The sequence below is a fragment of the Molothrus aeneus genome, chromosome 19, assembly GCF_037042795.1.
Source record: "Molothrus aeneus isolate 106 chromosome 19, BPBGC_Maene_1.0, whole genome shotgun sequence".
Classification (NCBI taxonomy): domain Eukaryota; kingdom Metazoa; phylum Chordata; class Aves; order Passeriformes; family Icteridae; genus Molothrus; species Molothrus aeneus.
Window position 1 is genome coordinate 5,890,024 of NC_089664.1, and position 15,335 is coordinate 5,905,358.

Sequence of the window (15,335 nt, forward strand, 5' to 3'; positions counted from 1 at the left end):
GTTTGTCCCTTGCCCTTTGTCTAAAGTAAGATTTAGGATGTACAACTTCAGAACAATAAATAAATCTACTGTTAAGAACAGGAAGAGAATAAATCTTATCATCTTTGACAGGGGATTTTAATAACAACATCCTTTTGTTTCAGACTCGACTGCAGGAGCTGCACCGACTATGGGAATTACTGATGGAAAAGATGAGAGAGAAGGGAGTGAAATTATTGCAAGCACAGAAGTTGGTGCAATATTTACGGGAATGTGAAGATGTCTTGGACTGGATCAATGACAAGGTGTATAATTGCCTCCCTTTAGTGTGTACTTGATGGGAAATTTGATGTGTTTGTGTGAAAAATTTCTGTCAGCATAGAGTTGCTGGAGGTCAGGTAGTCTCAGAAAACTTGTGAAGGCATCTGTATGTTTTATTTAGTTATTCACATTGCATCAGCAGCATGTGTGCAAAGTACTACTGGTTTTTTGCAGCCACAATAAAAGTTATTAGTCTAAGAGGAAGCCTGTTTGTTGGAGAGTACTTTTAGCATAATCAATTCATTCTTTGCTTTGAGAAGACAAATAAAATCCAAGTTTCCTCTAAGGGAAATCTTCAACATGTGAAAGCAAATATTTTTAAAATAAATATTCTAAAATATTTGTTTCAGAAAGGAGCCAGCCCAAGCAGCAAGCAGTGTGTATAGTTACTAAATGATTGGAATATCTTTAGATATTGTAAGGACATGAACTGCAGGAGGACTGTTGGCTCTTAATTCTTTGAACTCTAAGGAAGCAAACCACAAACCACACTATCAAAAGGAAAAAAAGCCACAAAATAATCACACTGGTTTCCTTAGATGATGGTTTGCTATTTTGTATCATCGTGGGTTCAAACTGTAAACCCTGTATAACTGTTACTGAACACAACATTGCACTTGTGCAGAAATCTTGCATCAGAAGCCTACAGCAAATGTCCATCAACAGTGTAAAAAGGAACAAATTCTAGTCCCCCTGTGTGGTAGGAATTTGTACTTGAAAAATTAATATGACTAAGGAAGATGAAAAAATAATCCCCTTAGTGATCTTGCATATTTTCTGCAGTAATGGGTAGATGTTGGGTCAGGGAATGGAGTTTAATGAATAAACTTCATAGTTTTAAGTCTGACCTTAAACACTGTGATTGTCTTTGACCTATTGAAAATTAGGACAGTGTGCTTCCTAATTTTTAATAGTGATTTCCCATAGGATATACTGAAATTAACTTTTTTTTTTTTTCCAATGTGCTAGGAAGCAATAGTGACATCAGAAGAGCTTGGACAGGACTTGGAGCATGTTGAAGTTTTGCAAAAGAAGTTTGAAGAGTTCCAGACAGACCTTGCAGCTCATGAAGAAAGAGTAAATGAAGTGAACCAGTTTGCTGGCAAACTTATCCAGGTAAGTATTTATTGGTGTTGAAAATCTCTCTTGGCAAGTCAGTTACCACAGCAAATATTTGTAACTTCTCCTCTTTTCCCCCCTGGTTTGGGGCAGATATTTAAGCTTTGCTCCATCTGGGTACTTGTCTTTCTTCACCTTAAATGGTCACCATTTGATTAAATTGTTTTTCTGCTAACAGCCTGAATAACTGCCCCATCTGGGAGCACTCCTGAAAATGGGGAGAGTAGTGATTAGTAAGAGAAACTGTCATATTTGGGTTAAATTTATTTCCCTTGGACAGGGAGGTTTAATATCTCTTCTGGTTTGATATCTGGGGCCTGATCAAGGATGGAGGCAGGGCATTCCAGGGAAACAGAAGATACTGTTTATAGCCCTCTTGCCATGGACTAATCAGTATATAGGGAAAACACTACATGAGTATTGAATGTTTGCACAGTGAAATTTAAGGAAACTATTGAATTGGGTGATCATCTGGAAAGGACAGTAATTATAAATTGATCTCTTGAAGACCAGCAGCGTTTTGTCAATGGATGTAAAAGCAAAGAACATATGAAAATACCATTTTTTCCCTTTGCTTGCCAGGAAACACATCCTGAAGAAGAACTGATAAAGTCCAAACAAGATGAAGTAAATGCAAGCTGGCAGCGTCTTAAGGGACTTGCCCTTCAGAGGCAGGGAAAACTCTTTGGGGCAGCTGAAGTTCAGCGTTTCAACAGGTATAAACTCTGCTGGATCTGCTGAATGATGTAACCCTTGTGTGGGTGTTTAATGATGCATTCAGCTGCACACAGTAGTATGAGAGGAGCTACTGTCTCCTTTTGCTTTGCTCTTCTGCATGACTTGCTGAATGAAGACCTCATTGTTCTACAATTACTTTAGATGGAGCTTTTCAGAACTTGGCAGTTTTGCTCTCCTTTCCTCTGAGGGCTTTTTCCCCCAGTTCTGTCCTAGATGAGCCTTAAATAGGGTGTAAATTTTTTATTGGATGTCAGCCCAGTTGTTCTGGAGGCTCTGAGCAATGTCTTTCTATTCTCATCCCCATCTACAGCATTTTGAGATTTGCTGTAATTAAGGTGGGGAAGGGTCCAGAGTGGGAAATGGATCCACTCCATGACAGTGCTCAGTGGTGCTGTAATTCCTGGTTTGCATCTGGGGACAGTGGCCTGTTAATATGCTTCAAAGTTTCTTGAGATGCAGAGAAAGTCTATTTATTTGTTTTCTGAAGGATGTTTGTAGTTGGCTGCAGTGTTTATATATATGGGTTTGTATGCTAGTACGTCTGGCACACGTATGGGAACACATCCTGCTTCCTTCCTTTTTCCATACAAGACAAACTGCTTTCAATTTGTGCTTTGTTTTGAAGGGATGTGGATGAAACAATCAGCTGGATTAAGGAGAAAGGGCAGTTGATGGCCTCAGATGATTTTGGCAGAGATTTAGCCAGTGTGCAGGCATTGCTGCGCAAGCACGAAGGCCTGGAAAGAGACCTGGCAGCTCTGGAGGATAAGGTACCCATGAGATGTATTTCCATGAGGTAACCAGCTTGGAAAAGGCTGGAAGCTCACTCTGTTTGTGCCTGGGTTTAGGTGAAGGCCCTGTGTGCAGAAGCTGACCGTTTGCAGCAGTCTCACCCAATAAATGCTTCCCAAATCCAAGTGAAACGGGAGGAGCTCATCGCCAGCTGGGAGCAGATCCGCACGCTGGCAGCAGAGAGGCACGCTCGCCTCAACGACTCCTACAGGTGGGTCAGGACAGGGCTGCTTCCCTCCTTGGGCACATCTGACACAGGCCTCTTGGAAGGAGAAGAAAGGGCTGCCATTTCCAAAATTTTGGGATGATTCTGGTATTTTAAGAGCAGTCTTGTTCACCACATTCTATTTCACCAAATTCTTTTTTCTACTAACTTCTTGTAGTAAAAGAAATATATATGTGATTGAAAAATTATTGCAGCTTTTTGTGTCATTTTCTGGGTGTGGATCAACTATGAAAATAGACACAGTGATGTTTTAGGACATTTGCTATTTTCTCCATCTAAGTTGAGACATGCATTTGGAAGTACATTATCTGAATATGTTTCAGTTTTGCTGAAAAAAAAGCTTTTCTAATACTTTTATTACAAATCTGTTCACTAGTCTTTAAGAGTCTCTATGAAGACTGACGTATGATATGTTGTTTGATATATTGTCTGAGACCAAATGAATTCCCTGTTTCTATGGTAGTTTTGTTTGGTTTTTTTTCCCTGTGGAATTTGTGTTCATCCAGTCTTGTCTACACTAACCTGCAATCTGAAACATAACCTGTTAGATTACTGTTGAGAAGCCATTCTAAAAACAAACTAATCCCAATATGGTGGTTAGTTTACATCCTTTCTAGTTGTGTTTTTCTGCCCTTTGTTCCTTCCCACACTGTGGGATTTTTGGCAGTGGAGACCCACACAAATAATCTTTTTCTTTACCTTCCCTGCCATAGTCTCTTCAGAGCAATTAACAGCAAATATAAAAGGGAAACAGAAACTGATCACATTTGCTGATAAGTGTTAAGCATATGCCAAAGCCAACAACTAAAGGCATTCTGGAAGGAATTTGAAGATTTGTTTGCTTGTTTTAGGGCTGAGGCATGTGCAGTTGAAATTTTTTGTCCGTTCCCTCCCCCACACACTGTTATGGGTATGACAGAAGCAGCCCTGTGAATTATCTTGAGAACTATATTTTGCTTTCTGTTGTCCTCAGTGTGTAGTTAGGAATATTAATTTTGCTTACAATATAAGTTATATGCAAACTGTATCTTTGAGAGATTGATTTAAAACCCAACATTTTCATCACTTCAAAAGACTTCCTTTTTGATTGAAAGCATATTTAGTAATTTAATATTCTGAGCAGATTTTTGTGTTGTTTTATTTGTATCTAAAGAACAGCTTTTATGTTTATAACCCTTTCTTTGGGGAAAGGGGAGAGAAACTCTGCAAATTAATTATTCCTAATCATTTTTTGCTTTGCTTACATAAGGCTGCAGCGCTTTCTCGCAGACTTCCGAGACCTCACCAGCTGGGTGACTGAGATGAAGGCTCTGATCAATGCTGATGAACTTGCCAATGATGTGGCTGGGGCAGAAGCCCTTCTAGACAGACATCAGGAACATAAGGTAGAGTGGTTATACAGAAAATCCAGTCAGCAGCCCTCTGATTTGTGTGTCTAACACAGTCTGAGTCAGTGTTGTAGCACTGGAATGCTTTGATCGTGCAACAGACACTGTACTAGATTGCTGTCTTGATTTAATATTCTCAAATTGTTTCTAGATGGCAGATAGATACTAAGTGTTTAAGAATGCTTATGATAATATTAAAAAAAAAATAGGCCTGATAGTAGCCAGTTGGACTAATGATTGTTTCATTCTCCATCATGAGGAATTCCTATAATTAAGCAGAAAGAATACAGTTCAAATGAACTTTTAGTTTCATTTTAATGTAGAAATTTATACCTACCTTACATGCATTGTAAGGTAATTCTGAGACTCTGTGCTAAGATAAATTTTGGTAACAGCTTTTTCACCTCTCCTTCCATAGGGAGAAATAGATGCCCATGAAGACAGCTTCAAATCTGCTGATGAGTCAGGCCAGGCTTTGCTCTCTGCTGGGCACTATGCTTCTGATGAAGTCAAAGAAAAGGTAAGTTGAGAGCAAGAGCTCCTAGAAGAATTTAGTCTCTTTCTTCTGTGTCCCTTAATTTAAAAGGATTTTCATCAGGAACTGGAGATTTCATTGTTTCCACAGGAGGTCATTTTCAATTCAGTGCTAACCACTTCTTAGATGACAATTTGATTTTACATTGAGATGGAAATGAACTAGAGTGTTAAATAAAATTATTATACATTCCTCTTCCCAACCAATTAGCTGACCATCCTCTCAGATGAAAGGTCTGCCTTGCTGGAACTGTGGGAGCTCCGCAGGCAGCAGTATGAGCAGTGCATGGACCTGCAGCTTTTCTACAGAGACACTGAACAAGTTGACAACTGGATGAGCAAACAAGAAGTGAGTGCATATCTTTGAATTCTCCAGATATGGTGGACCTGAATTTCTGGGTAGATTTTTGTAAGCCCAAGCAATTGGTGTTACCTGCTGGCAGTGCCATGAACACCCACAAGTGAGTGGGTGCTGTGCAGAGTTATTTATCTGACTGCCTGAAATGGTGCAATGGCTGTTTCCATCTAATGCTGAAACTATGAGCTGTGACGAGTGGGCTTGATGTGGCTTTTGTGTATTAACTCTTGTAAAATGCTGGTTGAATAAGAAGCTAAAAAGAATTATTGGCTGTCAGAAGCATAAAGCAAACACCATGCCATCTTTACCTTTCAGTAATATATGGCAGGAAATATCCCTGGCTGTGCTTGAGCTCACTTAGAGCAGCTGAGTATGGAAACATAAAAATGTGTTTGTGTCCTTACTTCAGGCTTTTCTGCTGAATGAAGACCTTGGTGATTCTCTGGACAGTGTGGAGGCTCTTCTAAAGAAGCATGAAGATTTTGAGAAATCCCTAAGTGCCCAAGAGGAGAAAATCACAGTAAGACATTGACATTAGGCCATCACTAAATGGACAGGAAGTGAAACGAGGGCATTTATTCACTGGGGAGGAGACACTGCTGGTAAAGGATGGGGTTTGCTTTGCAGAATGATCTTCTCTAATGTGTGATGTATTAGCTCTAAATAACAGGTATTGTCTCTAAAATGGAAAAGAGTGGAAAAAGCATGGGATAGGGCTTGATTTCTGTCTCAGAGCCAGGTAATCTGGTGCATCCTTATCATACCAGCACCAGGTGGATGAATATTTGTCAAAAAACTGCACTCTTCCACATGGAGAGGATGAGGATACAGAGAGAAAAGGGTGTAAGGACAGATCTGCTAATGGCTTTCTGCCAGTTTTACTGTGATAAACTTTGGGGAATTGATATACTAAGCAAATTTGCACAAGCAATTTCTATACACCAAATAAATGGAAACTTGTTTTCCCTCTAGGCATTAGATGAGTTTGCTACTAAGTTGATTCAGAATAACCACTATGCCATGGATGATGTTGCTACACGCAGAGATGCTGTAAGTATCCAAAATACATTTGGACTGTAGGCGTTAAATCTTGTTCTGCTTTATTATTTTACATGGTTTGACTTCAATATAGGATAAGTCAGTGGAGTTGTCCCAGGAGGGATACAGTGATGGTTCTTACAAGCTTCAAGAATTTAAAAACCTTTTCCTTTCTTCTTGTTTCAGCTGCTGAGCCGCCGAAATGCCCTTCATGAGAGAGCCATGCGCCGCCGTGCTCAGCTGGCAGATTCTTTCCATCTGCAGCAGTTTTTCCGAGATTCTGATGAGCTCAAGAGCTGGGTTAATGAAAAGATGAAAACTGCAACTGATGAGGCCTACAAGGTAAACACAAAGATGAATGGTAGAATGCTTTTAAGGCAGTACCAGGCTTAATCAGTCTGACACGAAGCAACATCAGCTACCATGTTGCTGATAGTTAGTGGTATTAATGGCAACAGGAGGAATTGTGTAATTTCTTCCTGACCCCAAGAGGCATTTTCCCATCATGTAGTAATTGTGCCTGTCCAATAGCTTAAGAATTCTGATTTAAGGCATATTTTTGGTACCAGATCCTCTGATTACACCATGGCATGTCTATGAACGTAGTCCAATTGCAAAAATTCTTCAGAGATCATTGGGTACTGGTTTTGCATTGAAATGTTCTATTTCTTTCTTCATCTGTAGGATCCATCAAACTTGCAAGGTAAAGTTCAGAAACACCAGGCTTTTGAAGCAGAGCTGTCTGCCAACCAGAGCCGGATCGATGCCCTGGAGAAGGCTGGCCAGAAGCTCATTGATGTCAAGCACTACGCGTCCGATGAGGTGGCAGCTCGCATGAATGAAGTCATCAGCTTGTGGAAGAAACTTCTGGAGGCCACTGAGCTCAAAGGTATGACTAGCTCAGAAGAATAGGGGCAAATTTCTAGAGAGTTTAGCTGGGAGAAGACAGGAAATGAGTTAACTTCAGTTTCCACTTGACTTAGCTGTCCTGTTCTCCTCTTGCCTGTCCCTCTCAGGTATAAAACTGCGAGAAGCCAATCAGCAGCAGCAATTTAATCGCAATGTGGAGGACATTGAGCTCTGGCTGTATGAAGTAGAAGGACACTTGGCTTCTGATGATTATGGAAAAGATCTTACTAATGTTCAGAATCTTCAGAAGAAACACGCACTGCTAGAGGCAGATGTTGCTGCCCATCAGGTAAGGAAATAATTTTTATTCCTGCCTTTTCAGATCTGCTCACTCAAAAGATGGTATGTTCAGATATGCTCATTCAGAGACCTTAGCAGGCCTGGGTTTTATAATTTTTTTTAACTTTGGGTTTTACAGTTTGCTTATCAGCAATTATTTTGAACTAAAACATAACTTGTATGTCTCTAAAATAATATCTCTATAACTTTAATAGAAATGAGCTTCTCAGTCACTGCAGCCACCTCACAGAAGTTCTGACCTAATGGTGCTGCTGATCAATTTTAGGATCGGATAGATGGCATTACCATCCAGGCACGCCAGTTCCAGGAGGCTGGGCACTTTGATGCTGACAATATCAAGAAGAAACAAGAAGCTTTAGTGGCTCGTTATGAAGCCCTGAAGGACCCCATGGTAGCTCGCAAGCAGAAACTCGCAGATTCTCTTCGCCTGCAGCAGCTTTTCCGTGACATTGAGGATGAGGAGACCTGGATTAGGGAAAAAGAACCTATTGCAGCTTCAACAAACCGAGGTTGGTCCATCCTGGGATCTCTAGGATTCAGATGTCAGAATTGCTCTTTATAAATTGTATCTTGATAGAACATTCTCTGAAAATTTCAGAGCCGTTAGGTGTAATTAACATTGCCCAGAGTTACAGATTTGCCATTGCCCCTGGGTCTCTGTTATGTTGCTTATATAATTGCAGTGGTAACATAGTTTCCATACTACTCTGTCCTCATTGTTAGAGTTCTCCCTGTGCAAGTTTGTGTATTGCTGGCTGCAGCTGCCTTGAAATTTTTGTTTCATTTAGTTTCTCTGATTTTGCTGATCAATTATTTTGTATCTTTCAGGCAAGGACTTAATTGGTGTCCAGAATCTGTTAAAGAAGCACCAGGCTTTGCAGGCAGAAATTGCAGGCCATGAGCCTCGCATTAAAGCAGTCACACAGAAGGGAAATGCTATGGTGGAAGAAGGTATGTCTCAATATTTTTTAACTCTGGCAGTCTTTTGTTCTCTGTCCCAGCACAGTTAAGAATTACTGCCTGATTTTAGCCTGAAAATAAGCAGGTACCTGCTATCAGGATGAACTCCTGGTCATCCTTTCACCTGAAAATAAAAATAGGTTCCTAGATGGGAACCTGTCCTAATTTTGACAGATCTCTGTCTACTCTTGATGAACAGTTATTTAACAATTTTGTGCCTATTGTATTTAGTCTCTATAATTAAATCTGTGAAAGGGCTCTATCTGAGGTATATAATCATGAGAGAAAATTCTTTACAAAGACAGTAATTCTTGCTTTTAAATAAATAGCTGTCTTTATTTTTGACTGGGTGTTTTTAACATGAAAATTTTACAAAAAATCCTGCAGGTCTGAAATAATATTTGTCTGCTGCCAGAACTCTGTAAAGAGATGACCTTTTCTGTTTCATCATTGAGAAATGTTATGATGTGTCTCATTTTATTCCTATTGATTAAGATATGCTGGTACAGCTTGATTTGCAGGTTGTGTTTTCCAGTCTGGGGCAAAAGGACAGCTGAGTTATGTTTTTATAATTCTAGTCTAAATAGGCTTTAAATTGGTCTGACTTTTTGACCTTGAAGAATTATAAGTAATCTTCTAATGTCTATTGCTTCTGTCTGCTGAAGTCCTTCAGTTCCCTCTCCTTCTGTTCCATAGGACATTTTGCAGCTGAGGATGTGAAAATCAAACTGAACGAGCTAAACCAGAAGTGGGACTCTCTGAAAGCCAAAGCATCTCAGCGTCGGCAGGACCTGGAGGATTCCCTGCAGGCTCAGCAGTACTTTGCTGATGCTAATGAGGCTGAATCCTGGATGAGGGAAAAGGAGCCCATTGTAGGGAGTACAGACTATGGGAAAGATGAAGACTCTGCTGAGGTATTTGAGATTCTTGTTTAAATCAATTTTGCATAAGTACAGTGAGGATTTGTCCAATGGTAAAAAATGAGCTGTGATAATTTCAGGATTCTTGAGGGCGGATTCTTGCATCAAGCAAGATTTTGGCTCTTACTCAAAAGATGACATATTTTCCTGTGTCTTAGTTGCTGTTGCAACTATGTGAAATTCTGCTGCTCAGTATATTAAACCAACTGTGAGGAAGCTTTACCTCTGTATGTACTCTTTTACAGGGTTTTGTTTTTTTAAGTATAATGAAAATAATATCAGCAAATTTCTCATGGGATGAGCATTTCAGTATGAGTCTGGTTTTCAGCAGTTCATTAGCCTGGAAGTAATTTTTTTTTGTCTGGATTTGTTTTATTGATATCATCCTGCAGTCAAACACCACATCCCAGGCAGTGCTGACTGACATTTTATCAACATTAAGTGCAGTTTAAAGGCACACTTTAAACTTACCCATATCACTCTGGAAATAGTTATTTCTGGTCAGAACAAAAGAATGTTGCTGAGATAAGGTAGAGGCAGAGCACCAGAAGCATTAGGCCCACTATCTAGCCTGTGAATAAATAGAAGGGATTATTCCCATGAGAGTCACAAGGCTGGCAGCTCTGAAAAACCCACATTCCCTTTGTATGGAGTCAAAGTATATATTTGAAGCAGAGGCATATTTGTAAAATGGCAAGGTGTGCATGTTGTTATTATCATCCACTTTCAGGCTCTTCTGAAGAAACACGAAGCTTTGATGTCTGATCTCTCTGCTTATGGCAGCAGCATCCAGGCATTGAGGGAACAGGCCCAGTCATGCAGGGTAAGGAAAGATGCCAATCATGTACCTAAAATTCATGGGGCAGCAAAAGGTAAAAACAAAGCTCAATAAGAGTTGTTGGTTTTGAGAGGTTATTGCAGACTGTGCTTGATTTTTCTCAAAAAAATTAGCAGTCTGTTTTTATAATCATAAGACAGCTGTATTGTTTTGAAGGAAAACAATCTAATGTGGTGGCTTTCAGGGTTTGAGCCTAGACAGCACCTAAACTGACTCTACAGTAGGTTTAACTATGGCTGAAGTCTATTCTAGGACAACAGCATTGATTATAATAGACATGGAAAAGCTCATTTTTTCTTGTGCTTTTTTTTTTTTTTTTTAGCAACAAGTTGCTCCCACAGATGATGAAACTGGAAAAGAGCTCGTTCTGGCCCTCTATGATTACCAGGAGAAGAGTCCCCGGGAGGTGACAATGAAGAAAGGAGATATCCTCACCTTACTCAACAGCACCAACAAGGTGGGTTCTGGCCTCCTGCTTTGCTGCCCTGCTTGGCTCCCTCAGTGCTGTATGTTTTGTTTGGTTTTGGCACATTTAGCCCATGTCCTCAATCAGCACTTCAGCTGAACTTCTTCACTTCCTTTCCATCACTCCTCTACAGCTGCCAACTTTTCCAAGACAGGGCACATGTCTGTGAGAACTTTAATTCCCTGATGTGGAGGAACTTTTGGCCAAATACAAAGGGAGACATGGGAGTAAGATCTCCATCTTCAAACGACTCTTTTGTTTGAAATGATCTCCATAACAAGAGCAAACTGTTGAGAGCATCACTGGTTTCCTTGTGTTAACAGAAGTCTCTGATTTGCAGCATTCAGTTGCCCAGCATTCTTTGTGCTTGATGATATCCTCACAGTGATTGCTTTGTGAATTTTTACTTCCAGGACTGGTGGAAGGTGGAGGTCAATGACCGTCAGGGATTTGTACCTGCTGCCTACGTGAAGAAACTGGATCCTGCCCAGTCTGCATCCCGAGAGAACCTCCTGGAGGAGCAGGGCAGCATCGCGCTGCGCCAGGAGCAGATCGACAACCAGTAAGCTCCAACTGATGAGATGTGACACTGCCAGCATCAGCTGGCTTGGCCTTTGCTTCACAGATTGCCACCAGCTTAGGTTAATGCTTCTTACCCTAGGGAGTAATTAATTGGAGCAAAACAAGGGACTCCTTTGCCAGAGGCACCGGCTTCAGTTGCTTTATTCCCACTCTAGATTTTCTTGTTGCCTTTCCCATTTTTAACCGTTAAACTCATGACACTAGAGCTCAACTTACTGTCTGACTTGAGTATTTTGTGTTCCTTTTGTTGTTGTACTTAACTACTTAACTTGTTTGTGAATTATATATGTCCTAAGCAACTCCTGTATATGTAGTTGTCACTTCTTAACGTGTGATCTGTTTTGAAAAGCTTTCTTAAATTTGATTCCATTAAGTACAGTGCTCTCCCTATACAGGGCTGCCTCTGAAGGTGCCCTCCTTATGAGCTGGGGCTACTTTGCTTCTACCTCATCACTTTTTTTTCCAAAATGTGGTGCCAATATTTGTTGTCACTATAGGAGCTAAAATGTGTCCCCCCCCTTCTTTTTTTTTTTCAATTTTGATAATCTTTTTTAAAAGAGCAGCATATCATTTCAAACAGAAAACTGCAAGGCTGCTTAGTAATGACCTTCTTAAAGCACATGGTGGCTGGAGATTAATTCAAGCAAGGGCTGTGGGTGATAGCTGTGAGTGCTAGCCCCTCTTATCAAGCCACTTGAAAGCTGAAGCTGAAAGTTTTCTGTGTACTCCCATCTGTTTGCACAGCTACGCTGTCGTTCTGTGTGAGAATTTCTTCCCACTCAGTTGTGTTGAGTCATCAGTTATTACAGTGCCATGCAATAATTACTGGCATTAGCTCTAGAATTAAAATAAATCACACAAAAAAACCCCACCAACCCATAACAAAAAACCTTTTTACCAGCAGGAAGAAAAAATGCTGGAGAATTGTGGCACATTGGTGAGGATTTTAATAATATCATTATTGAATATTCCTCCAATTTCTATCAATATCCCTTCATGGGTTTGCATATGGCCTTTAGTAACTAGAACAGGGTGCCTTATTTTAGAGCCAAGGAGAGGGGACCACCTTTTAGTTTCTAATCCCATGGCACAATAATGAGGAAATGAGGAGACCTTACAGAGAGAGCTCAACTGTACTGCTGAGGTTTCCTTACATGAATTGTACTCTTGATCTGATTTGCTTTGCTTCTGAACAACTCCTAATTTTCTCCATTTAAATGTGAACTCTTACCCATCTCCTACCACAGACCAGCCATGGATGGAGCTGCTGCTTTCATTATTTTTGTTAATCTGACTAATTTTTCGCATGCATTTGCTGTGCTCCCTGTCTGTGCAGGACTCTCATTACTAAGGAGGTCGGCAGTGTCTCTCTGCGTATGAAACAGGTCGAAGAACTGTGAGTAGGATTAGCCCTTTCCTAAACCATGCTGTCTCCACACTGTCACTGCTCATCCTCCCTTTGTTTCTTTCTCTGGGAATGCTGCTCCAAAGAGATGTGAAGGAGGCCATTTCTGCAAGGAGGATTAGTTTAGATGAATGTGGTGGTCTGTGTTTCCTCTGTTCCTCACAAGCAGCTGCTTATCTTGCTGGGCACCTCTGTGCTGCTGGATTGGTTCATGTTTATTCCATCACACTGGTTTTGCTTACAAAGAGGTTTTAGGGCTATCTGGACTGTTTTCCTTAAAAAGCATCTCCTGCATTTTCTGAGGTGCAGATGGAAATATTACCTTGTTTATATAAATATATATAAAATACATCTACCAAGTATTGCATGACATCTGAATGTCTTAAGAGTTTAGGAAGGATGGGGCTGTCATGGTTTGTCATGTAAAGTAACATTCATGCTGGGTGCTCAAAAACCATTATTTATATAGGGTGATTATTCTTTCATTTTAACATTAACTAAATTTTGAAACCTGTGTTCGTGTCTCCTGGAAAAGATATCAAGTTTGCATTATACTGGTGGAGGTTGCTGGGAAATCCAAAGCCACAGTGTTCATTGGCTGTGCCTGGCTTGTCATAGCAAATATATTTCTTGAAAATTAAAAGTGACACTTTTATGTAAATCTCTCAAGTGTTGCAAAGCAGCTCTGAGGTTAGGTTTGCTTCTGAAAGAGTTTTGCCCCAAATCCTCTATGAGCTTTACGAGTACTTAATACCTAATGCTGTTTGCTGAGGCAAACAGCTGCAGTTAGGGCAGGCTTCGAGTCAGGCTAGAAAGTTTCTATTTAAATCCAATATGAAAGATTCCTAGTTCCTTTCTGCCCACTCTTAAACTACAGCAAACAGGAAGCCACAAAGTCCCTGCTTCCATGGAAGGAGAGCTGATTTATCAGTTTGGTAATATAGATATTACAGCCCAGGATACTGAGGATTTTTTGGAAGAGACTTTGTCATCTCTGAGCTGTTGGTTAGGAAAATGGTGCAGGATTGAACTCCTCAGGCTGGGAGGTTGTAACTGCTCAGTCTGTGCCCTTGTGCTTCAGGGTGGGAAATGAAAACATCCCCATTTGAGGCCCTGCAGGTACCTCAGCAGTGTCTGGTATTATTTGATTTAATAACATCAGAAGGAATGTGCTTAATAATGAGAATCTATTGCTGCTGTTGATCACTGTGGTAGACCAATGTCCAAACTGATTCAGGACATAAAAACCCTTCCAGATGCAGCTAAAATATCTCATCTTCTGGAGGACTTAAAGTAAAAATGAGTATTAAGAGTGTGTTTTTTCTGAATGCAGGATTTTAAAAAACAGGCATTATGCATTGCTAGAGAGGTTTGTGATTCAGTATCAGTGACTGCAAAACTGCTCTTGGCTTTTTTCAGCAATAGCAAAAGTTCTTGTAGGATCATCTATGTCTAGTTGATTACAAGATGATTTTAAATAACTGGCTGGTTTTAAGAGGTTTATTTACCTGTGCAGACCAATTTAAAGATTTTTGAGGTTTCATTTTGTGTCTGTTCTAATGTAAAGGAGGAGTTATATCACTGATGTTGAGAATTCCACAGATAGAAAAAGCATACATGAAATGAGTTTCATGGATTTCCCAGTTGAATATAGGTGTGTTATCAAAGATTCACACCTTGCTTAAACATTCAGCAGATTTTGCCCTGGAAAATGGCTGGTGAAGTGAAGATGTTTATGTCCTGAGGCTGGTGGATTTTCATAACCTGATGGCAAACTTGGTGTACTCTAGGAAAATATCCCTTGGCAAGCAAGAGCCTATGGAGTCATTCCTGCCCTGCACTGATAATGTGGTTTAAGAGCCTACCCCAGTCTAGGCTGTGATTTGGGTTTGTATTTGCCCAGTGAGGTGTTGCATGTGAGAATTCTCATTTTGGTGTGCAATCCATGTGGAGGAGAGACATGGACAGTCTTCATTTCCAACTGCACATGAGTAGCTCATCCTGTAGTGGAACAGGGCATAAATTCAGGGATTCCCCATTTTTGGGGACTCCAGTACTTAGGAAATTCCTGTGATTGGATTCAGTTCCATCTGATTGTTCCCTGCTTTCCTTTCCTGCTTGTCCCAGGTATCACTCTCTCCTGGAACTGGGAGAAAAACGTAAAGGCATGTTGGAAAAAAGCTGCAAGAAGTTCATGCTTTTCCGTGAAGCCAACGAGCTCCAGCAGTGGATCAATGAGAAGGAAGCAGCACTCACCAGTGAGGAAGTGGGGGCTGATCTGGAGCAGGTGGAAGTTCTGCAGAAGAAATTTGATGATTTTCAGAAGGTATGTGGTGATGCTGCATAATGTGTGTGTTAATCTTGGCCTTTCCCTTCAGGCTCTCTGATCATGTGTCCATGACAATTCTTCATAGCTGAGTAGGAAATATGGCTTTGATTGGGCATAAAAGGTCCATAGAAGG

The 15,335-nt window shown here is 40.5% G+C and overlaps 1 protein-coding gene across 2 annotated transcripts in view; it reads left to right on the forward strand.

The window, feature by feature from the left end:
* The window catches only part of SPTAN1 (spectrin alpha, non-erythrocytic 1), a 45,797-nt gene that overhangs the window by 10,377 nt on the left and 20,085 nt on the right, over positions 1-15,335 (forward strand). Inside the window, exons 4-24 of one of the 2 annotated variants that reach the window (XM_066562606.1) lie at positions 144-284; positions 1,270-1,416; positions 2,002-2,135; positions 2,783-2,927; positions 3,006-3,160; positions 4,425-4,560; positions 4,982-5,083; positions 5,309-5,446; positions 5,865-5,975; positions 6,428-6,505; positions 6,680-6,835; positions 7,178-7,382; positions 7,510-7,691; positions 7,968-8,211; positions 8,531-8,653; positions 9,359-9,576; positions 10,313-10,405; positions 10,743-10,877; positions 11,300-11,448; positions 12,805-12,864; positions 15,001-15,199. In XM_066562606.1, the coding sequence (XP_066418703.1) occupies positions 144-284; positions 1,270-1,416; positions 2,002-2,135; positions 2,783-2,927; positions 3,006-3,160; positions 4,425-4,560; positions 4,982-5,083; positions 5,309-5,446; positions 5,865-5,975; positions 6,428-6,505; positions 6,680-6,835; positions 7,178-7,382; positions 7,510-7,691; positions 7,968-8,211; positions 8,531-8,653; positions 9,359-9,576; positions 10,313-10,405; positions 10,743-10,877; positions 11,300-11,448; positions 12,805-12,864; positions 15,001-15,199 (3,051 nt within the window). The remainder of the gene's footprint in view (positions 1-143; positions 285-1,269; positions 1,417-2,001; positions 2,136-2,782; positions 2,928-3,005; positions 3,161-4,424; positions 4,561-4,981; positions 5,084-5,308; positions 5,447-5,864; positions 5,976-6,427; positions 6,506-6,679; positions 6,836-7,177; positions 7,383-7,509; positions 7,692-7,967; positions 8,212-8,530; positions 8,654-9,358; positions 9,577-10,312; positions 10,406-10,742; positions 10,878-11,299; positions 11,449-12,804; positions 12,865-15,000; positions 15,200-15,335) is intronic. The other variant, XM_066562607.1, reaches the window with a different exon arrangement.